Raw genomic sequence first — 8,942 nt, 5'->3', positions numbered from 1 at the left:
TCTATAGAGGACTAGTTCTGTGGTTAAACTACTACCTCTATAGAGGACTAGTTCTGTGGTTAAACTACCTCCATCATCCACCACACAACATGACTACCACCCTCCCTCCTTCCCTGTGGAGCTCTCTCTCTCTCTCTCTCTCTCTCTCTCTCTCTCTCTCTCTCTCTCTCTCTCTCTCTCTCTCTCTCTCTCTCTCTCTCTCTCTGTCTCTGTCTCTGTCTCTGTCTCTTTCTCTCTCTGTCTCTCTCTCTCCCTCTCTCTCTCTCTCTGTGAATCTGTCTCTATGGATCTATGTCTGTCTCACTGTCTGTTTGTCTATCCATGTATTGATCTCTCTCTCTCTGGCCTGCTGTCGCTGTCTCATCCATTCATCCAGGTCTCCACTAGGAAGGACACCCTCCACCTCCTCTCTCTGTGTCTCAGCCACTGATCATTATCCAGACCGTAGAGAGTTATAACGAAGACTATTTTTGATGCTACAGCTACTCCTCATTACCCTCTCATTTGCATTGCAAACTGTTACTACAAACTCTGTGTCCCTGTGTCAGGCCACAATCTGCATAACCTAATTTCCTCGCAGTGATGAATCTCTTCGAGACATTATTGAGAAAAAAAAAGAGAAAAAACCTATGTCATTCCATTGAAGCCAGTGATAAAGAAACTTTTACAGGGTTATTTGTTAAGCTACCCACGTGGTTTACAGAAGTTTTAGACGTGATAAGAGTTTTCAAGTTAAGCTACCCACGTGGTTTACAGTAGTTTTAGACGTGATAAGATTTTTCAAGTTAAGCTACCCACGTGGTTTGCACTAGTTTTAGACGTGATAAGAGTTTTCAAGTGAACAACGTAACAGTGAACGCCACACCAAAAAAAAGAATCCAATGGATGACCTGCGTTGTACATACAGGTAAGTAGTTGATGTTTCAAACACATTATATAAATAATTGTGAAAATAAAATAAAAATGGTACAAGGCTTGGTCACCACAGAGTTAGTTACCGTAAATACTGTAAGAGGTGAGTAACACCGAAGTGGTGGTGACGCAATATCTACAATATGTAGCTCCTTTGTGAGGAACATTTAAACATACAGTAGTGGTTGGTTGTCTTTCCATCTCTCTCACTCCAGTTAATTTTATCGCAACAGCAGTCATGTAAAACACTGTGGTCGGTATAACACCTCTTGGTCGACACGCTTCATCTTGTCCATCTGCGTTCCTCGTCGTGGTTCCCTCGTACCGTCCTGAGAGTCCTGAGACCGTACATGTCTGTGTAGAGAACAGTACATATGGTCATGCTACCTCCATATTGCGTGGCTCCTCGATACTCCTTTCACAAACACCACCACCGCTGCCAATCCAGTTTATATACAGTGTCAGAGGTTAACGTGGCTAGCACTGGTCTTTACCTATAGTAGTTATTACTGTTGTTACTGTACCAGTTAGGGGCTAGAGTGGAGGTAAGGAGGTGGAGCCTGGTAGCGTGTTGGTTGGTGGTACTGTGAGTAGGGTGTGCTAGCTCCTTCTCTGGAGAATGTTAGCTAGTTAGCTCAGGTGATGGATGGTGGGATGTCGTGGGGAGGGGGTTTTGGGGAGGCTCTCGTAGCTGTTTGAGGGGCTGAGGAAGGGACAGAGGAACCGAAGAACGCTGGGTACCGGCTTGTCCAGAAGCTGGAGGAAGTGGTGTTGGGAACTTGGTTCTACACCACTGTGTTCCTCTGCCGGTACGGGGGAGGCGGCAGAACCGTGCCCGGCTTGAGATTTGACGAGAACTCTGATATGTACTCAGGGTTTTCGGACACTGCCGGCCTGATGCAGCCGTTCTGTTTGTAGAACAACTTGCCGTTGGTGGTTTCCGCCTCAGGGGTGCTGCCCGCCTGGTTGGTACCGCTGTTCAACGGCTTGGGTGGCAGGCTGTGTTGCCAGTACTCTGGATTATCAAAGGTCACCTTGAGCTTCTTGCCTGCCGGTTTGTCCCTCGTCTGGTGCCCTTGTCCCTGCTTCAGCACACTGCCAGGATGGGTGGTGTGCCCCTGGTAGGCTGGTATGACACTTCTCTGGTCCTCGGGCGCCGACGTGGAGATGGGACCTTTCTTGACACTTGACCTTTCAGGGTGGCAGACCTGGGTGGCGGAGGGTCCACCACCACACTGGATTAGGTGGGACTGGTGGGCCTGAAGGCCCAGGTGGGCCCGTTGTGGTGAGTTGCCAGATAGGGCCGAGGGGTCAGGTTTGACACTAACACCGTGGAGCGTGTGAATGTGGTGACCCGGTGGTAGGTGATGGCAGCCTCCCTGCACTCCAGAAGGGGAGCTCTGTGTCGGTACGATAGGGTAGTAAGGAAGGCCAGTTTGGATGGTGAGTTGGGGATAGGAGCCAGTACTGATAGTCGAGGCTGTACTCTGCGATGGGAGACCGTTCTTTCTCAGGACCAGGTCTCCGGGGTTGTGGAAGGTGTTGAGGTAGAGAGGCTCGTTGATGTACTCGTCCTCACCCCCCTTGGGCTGGCTGTTGGGCGTGCTGTTGTAGGCCGGGTTGTCCAGCGCGTGGACCTCTCCGTTCTTGCGCCACGCCACGAATGGGTTCTCCTCGATCGGATTCAGATTGTCTAGAGAGAGCGAGAGAGAGAGAGAGAGAGAGAGAGAGAGAGAGAGAGAGAGAGAGAGAGAGAGAGAGAGAGAGAGAGAGAGAGAGAGAGAGAGAGAGAGAGAGAGAGAGAGAGAGAGAGAGAGAGAGACAGAGACAGAGACAGAGACAGAGACAGAGAGAGAGAGAGAGAGAGAGAAAGAAAGAGAGAGATGGAGAGAGAAAGAGAGAGAGAGAGAGAGACAGAGAGACAGAGAGAGAAAGAGAGAGATGGAGAGAGAAAGAGACAGAGACAGAGAGAGAGAGAGAGAGAGAGAGAGAGAGAGAGAGAGAGAGAGAGAGAGAGAGAGAGAGAGAGAAGAAGATAGTTCACTAAAGAGCACTGAGCAGATGGAAAATGATAATGATCCACACTCAAGACCTTGCCAACCCTTTCTTTGGCAGTCTCCTCTCCCAGCAGCATGCAGTGAACCAGCAGCTCCAGTCCTGCACCGCTGCCTGCAATGCAATATAACAGTATGGGATGGAATCTATCTATCTGACACTCCTCCCCACTCCTCCCCACTCCTCCCCACTCCTCCCCACTCCTTCCAACTCCTCTACTCCTCTACTCCTCTACTCCTCCACTCCTTCCAGCTCCTCTATTCCTCTACTCCTCCACTCCTTCCAGCTCCTCTACTCCTCCACTCCCCCACTCCTTCCAACTCCTCTACTCCTCCACTCCTTCCAGCTCCTCTACTCCTCTACTCCTCTACTCCTCCACTCCTTCCAGCTCCTCTACTCCTCCACTCCTCCACTCCTCCACTCCTCCCAACTCCTCTACTCCTCCACTCCTCCACTCCTTCAATCCTCCACCCCTTCACTCCTCTACTCCTCCACTCCTCCACTCCTCCACTCCTCTACTCCTCCACTCCTCCACTCCTCCACCCCTCCACCCCTCCACTCCTCCACTCCACTCCTCTACTCCTCTACTCCTCCACTCCTCTACTCCTCTACTCCTCCACTCCTCCACTCCTCCACTCCTCTACTCCTCCACTCCTCCACTCCTCCACTCCTCCACTCCTCCACTCCTCTACTCCTCCACTCCTCCACTCCTCCACTCCTCCACTCCTCTACTCCTCCACTCCTCCACTCCTCCACTCCTCTACTCCTCCACTCCTCCACTCCTCCACTCCTCTACTCCTCCACTCCTCCACTCCTCTACTCCTCTACTCCTCCACTCCTCTACTCCTCCACCCCTTCACTCCTCCACTCCTCCACTCCTCCACTCCTCCACTCCTCTACTCCTCTACTCCTCCACTCCTCCACTCCTCCACCCCTCCACCCCTCCACTCCTCTACTCCTCTACTCCTCCACTCCTCTACTCCTCCACTCCTCCACTCCTCTACTCCTCCACTCCTCCACTCCTCTACTCCTCCACTCCTCTACTCCTCCACTCCTCTACTCCTCCACTCCTCCACCCCTCCACTCCTTCACTCCTCCACCCCTCCACCCCTTCACTCCTCTAGTCCTCCACTCCTCCACTCCTCCACTCCTCTACTCCTCCACTCCTCCACTCCTCCACTCCTCTACTCCTCTACTCCTCTACTCCTCCACTCCTCCACTCCTCTACTCCTCCAGTCCTCCACTCCTCCACTCCTCCACTCCTCCACTCCTCTACTCCTCCACTCCTCCACTCCTCTACTCCTCCACTCCTCCACTCCTCCACTCCTCTACTCCTCCACTCCTCCACTCCTCCACTCCTCCACTCCTCCACTCCTCCTCTCTAAGCCTTCAGACCTGACATTTCATCAGTTTTGTTGCTCTGGGCTTTTGTTTATCTCCACAAATCAAAGTCGATAACATTGCATGAGACTGACAGAGTGAAATAGCTTATGATCAAAGCCCGAAGTAGCGATTCTGTAACATCTGAACTAAAGTTGGTGTTTACAACATTCAGAGTCAGCATACAATATAATGGGAATCTAAAGATGTAGAACAATGTAGAATCATACTGTTATGCTAAAATTGACTGGGAGTACTATAGGCTATTGTTCACAAATGATAGAGACAAAGCTACAGTGAACATAGTAGTGAATGAACAGACAATAAAGATACTGAGGCTTTGAATGAAGTGGTGTAGGCCCTAACACTACAGAGCAAGACACTACCCCTGCTACAGAAAACTAGGCCATGTTAAACTGTTGTTAAACTGTTGTTGAACTGTTGAAGTGTTCAGTTTTTCCACCCTGCTTCAAAGGAACAAACAAAGCTATGCTCTTTTCACTGAGCCCTCATAGGAGCTTCAGGCTTGTCTAGATGTTGGCTCTTAGGCCCAGACCTGTCTAGGCTCTAGGGTCTAGGGTCCGGTTTCCTGGACACAGATTAAGCTCATTGTGTGTGTTAGTTAGTGCAGGACTAGGATCTGTGTCTGGGAAACCGGCCCTAGATGGTCTACCTACCTGATGAGGTCTTATCCTTCATGGGGGTCATGTAGCCGTCCTCGTCCGTGTCCCCTCGGGTCCCCACACCCCGGTCCCCCAGGAACACGGTAGGGTCGGCACTGTAGCGCTGTCCGTTGTTGTCCTCTGCCCCGGGCCTTGTCTGGGTCTTCTTCTTGTGCAGGATGCTGTTGCAGCGCGGGTCCTCCAGGGCTTCCAGGGCTGCCCCCTGCGTGCCTGCAGGATCTGGAGAGGAGACACAAGCCGGGGACCCTCCCGATGCCAGGCCCTCCTCAGGGGCCGAGCCTGAACCGTCCCGGTACATAAATTGGTTCTGGGGAAAGAGGGGAGAAGGGACAACGGGAGAGGAAAACATTAACTCCAGTGTAGGAGGACTAATGCTCATTTTACAAGGCCGCTCTAACAAGTCAAGGATATTCTTCATTTTTTTTTCATTTAATTTATTATTCTCATTGAGATTAACATCTCTTACAATAGAGGGCCTGTATATGTCTAGTTCATCTGAAATCAAATTTGGACGAGAGTTATGAGAGAAAAACATTTGATTCCATGAACCAACATGTTGTTGGAAATGACATTTCTCTGCGGCTGTTTTCCAGGGTGTAGTTTGGTTCAAATGGCTCCAAGAAAGAAAGAGAAGAAAACAGAGTTGGTATTTAAACACCTGAACATATTACATGACATATAGGGCAAGTATATTTCCTGATATTTTCCAGGATAGCTCCAAGCTATTAGAGCTGGGCCAGCTTGCCAGACTTTCTACTAGAGAGCGATCCCACATTGTTAATATTAGTCACCTGCTAGGAAGCCACAGAGACAGAGAGAGAGAGAGAGAGAGAGAGAGAGAGAGAGAGAGAGAGAGAGAGAGAGAGAGAGAGAGAGAGAGAGAGAGAGAGAGAGAGAGAGAGAGAGAGAGAGAGAGAGAGAGAGAGAGAGAGAGAGAGAGAGAGAGAGAGAGAGAGAGAGAGAGAGAGAGAGAGAGAGAGAGAGAGAGAGAGAGAGAGAGAGAGAGAGAGGGGGGAAGAGAGAGTGAGGAAAAGAGAGAGAGAGAGAGAGAGAGAGAGAGAGAGGAAGAGAGAGAGGAAGAGAGAGAGAAAGGGGAAGAGAGGGAGAAAGGGGAAGAGAGAGACAGAGAGAGAGAGAGGGGAAGAGAGAGAGAGGAAGAGAGAGAGAGAGGAAAAGAGAGAGAGAGAGAGAGAGAGAGAGAGAGAGAGAAAGGGGAAGAGAGAGACAGAAAGAGAGGGGGAGAAAGAGGAAGAGAGAGAGAGGAAAAGAGAGAGAGAAAGCCTAAGGGGCGGCCTATCTCTATCTATCTCTCCCACCCACCCACTCCCTCTGTCTTCTCTCCATCGCTCCATCACTCCATCGCTCTGCAATCATCTCTTCTCCTCTCCTCCTCCAGCCAACCTCTCTATTCATCCCTCTCTCTCTCCCGTCAAGTTTTTAAAAGGCCACAATTATCCTCTCCTCCGGTGAGGTACACCCAGAACAGCAAATGAGTCAGAAATACACTCGGGCTGCGTCCCAAATGGCCCCCCATTCCCTTCATAGTGCACTACTCCTGACCAGGGTCCATAGAACTCAAAATAAGTGCACGGTATAGGCAAGGGGGCCCTTTGGGACACATTCTAGCTAGTCTATTTTATTCACTGTGCCAGCAGAGCCAGTGTTCCAATTCAAAGTGAACATCTTTCCCCTTTGCGTCGATGACTCCCTGTCCTATCTGTCCTATTCGTAGTCCTAGACTGTTTGACTGCATAATGAAAAAGTGTTTCAGTCAGAATATTGACCTCTGACATTTCAGATCTGTGTGTGTGTCCAGGTCCCCAGGGCCATGGCATGACCGTCAGCATGTGGGTACACGGACACACAGTCAATATGAGATGCAGGAGCATGGTCGAGGCAGAGCGGCGGCGAGCAGCAGAGTAAATAGCCTCATTGTCTCTGAGCAAATGGTGGCGGCACTTTAGTGGAGATGCTGCTATTTACAGATGGAGGCCAGGGTAATGAAATAGGAGGCCTGGAGAGCGGGTGGATAAAGAGGCCAGGGTCGGGGGTGACACACTGGGACAGAGAGAAGGAGAAGAGCTGGGAGAGATACACTGAGACAGAGAGGACCGTCTGGATGAATGGAAATCAGATGGAGGTGGAGGTAGGGTTTGTTACTTTCTGAGGCTGATAGAACACCGAGGAAAAGAGAGGAGGAATGACATCACAATTTAGTTGTTGTGGAAAGTATTTGTGTGTTTGTGTCCATTTGAGTGTGTGTGTGCATGTTTCTATGAATGTGTGTGTGTGTGTGTGTGTGTGCGTGCACAAGTGTGTGCTTCTACCTACCCTGTTGGAGTCGACGCGGAGCCTGGCTGTGTATGACAGTGGAGGCATGTTAAAGTGATGGGGAACCAGGTACTCCTCAGCATCCATCAAGTCCTCCAGCTCCTCCTCATCCAACAGGCTCTGGAAGAACTTACTGTCGTTGGGGCTGGGCAGCTTCATCCGGTCATCCCCCTGAGTTAAGAAACACAGATATGCATCATCTCATCACATTACTGTCTACTGGGTTGTGTTCAGTAGGGCACACTGTAGCTAAATGTTTTGCTATGCAACACCAATATTTGTGTTGAATTGGTCAAATTCAGGCAGAGCATGCCTAAACTGTCTACTTGCTGAACATGATCCTGATTTTTACAATAGCTTGGGACTGTTGTGGATGTGTGCATTAAACCAGAGTACGCAGATATGCAGAGTTAAAAGGATACATTTAAGATCAGCGAACTGCACTGCTCCTAAACAGGGTTTTCATTTCTCAGGAGCGGACTGTACTGCCTTGTGTCTCATCCACCAGCAGCCCAGACAGACAGACAGAGAGAGCAGGGCGGACCCGTACCTGGATGACCAGGTATCTCTGGGGGTCCCGGGCCATCCTACACAACTCTGCACCCAGCTCCTTGAACTTGGGCCTGCTGTCTGCGTCTATCATCCAGCCTGGAAGAAAGGAGACAGCCTGTTATAAAGGAAGACTTTTGATTTACATTGTAGGGAAAAACTAAGGGATACAAATCAGGTGGAAAAATAGGGGAGTGGCCCTGGGATGCAAACCCCACCTCAGGTAATGTGTAGTAGCAACAACCTCTGAACGCTAAGATGCCCTGTTGCTATCTCTAATACTGTGTCCTGCTCATTCAGGCCCACTAAAAGGATTTTAGTACGTTGTGTACATTGGATCCCCAGAGGAATAGTGGTCACTGGTCACCATGGTGACTGCTGATCCCAAATAACAGAATCAGCCTGAATCTTAGCATAACATGAAATACCGCTCAGTCATTGGCTGGGCTGAGACAATCTACAGTAGATAGTGTTTGAGAGAGAGAGAGAGAGAGAGAGAGAGAGAGAGAGAGAGAGAGAGAGAGAGAGAGAGAGAGAGAGAGAGAGAGAGAGAGAGAGAGAGAGAGAGAGAGAGAGAGAGAGAGAGAGAGAGAGAGGAGAGAGACAGAGAGAGAGAGAGAGAGAGAGAGAGAGAGAGAGAGAGAGAGAGAGAGACAGAGAGAGAGAGAGAGACAGAGAGAGAGAGAGAGAGAGAGAGAGAGACAGAGAGAGAGAGAGAGAGAGAGAGAGAGAGAGAGAGAGAGAGAGAGAGAGAGAGAGAGAGAGAGAAAGGGGAAGAGAGAGACAGAGAGAGGACACCCGCTGGTGTCCTTTCACCTCTCTCTCTCTCTCTCCCTTGTTCCCTCTCCCTTGTTCCCTCATTTCCTTCCTGTTAATTTCTCCTCCGACCAACACACGGGCGCTGGTGCATTATCTAAATGAGAGGCAATTACGCAAGCAATCAACCTCCATTTCCTTTCTAGCAATTTTTCCCCAGCCACGAGGGCGCGGGTGTTACGGCGAATCAAATCACAAACAACAGCTCACAGTCAA

General features: G+C 50.1%; 1 protein-coding gene across 2 annotated transcripts in view; it reads right to left on the bottom strand.

Annotated features, from left to right (window-relative positions):
* Positions 1 to 296: 296 nt before the first annotated feature.
* Positions 297 to 8,942, bottom strand: part of LOC121562370 (receptor tyrosine-protein kinase erbB-4-like) — a 184,752-nt gene continuing 176,106 nt past the window's right edge. For both annotated transcript variants that reach the window (XM_045223179.1, XM_045223180.1), the window contains 4 exons: positions 7,912 to 8,009; positions 7,362 to 7,532; positions 5,025 to 5,337; positions 297 to 2,605 (listed from right to left, as the gene is read on the bottom strand). In XM_045223179.1, coding sequence (XP_045079114.1) covers positions 1,698 to 2,605; positions 5,025 to 5,337; positions 7,362 to 7,532; positions 7,912 to 8,009 — 1,490 coding nt within the window. In that variant the 3' untranslated portion in view covers positions 297 to 1,697. The remainder of the gene's footprint in view (positions 2,606 to 5,024; positions 5,338 to 7,361; positions 7,533 to 7,911; positions 8,010 to 8,942) is intronic.

Source organism: Coregonus clupeaformis, chromosome 10 (genome assembly GCF_020615455.1).
Source record: "Coregonus clupeaformis isolate EN_2021a chromosome 10, ASM2061545v1, whole genome shotgun sequence".
NCBI classification, from domain to species: domain Eukaryota; kingdom Metazoa; phylum Chordata; class Actinopteri; order Salmoniformes; family Salmonidae; genus Coregonus; species Coregonus clupeaformis.
Note: the sequence above shows the minus strand (reverse complement) of the source record. Positions and strands in the feature narration are given on the sequence as shown.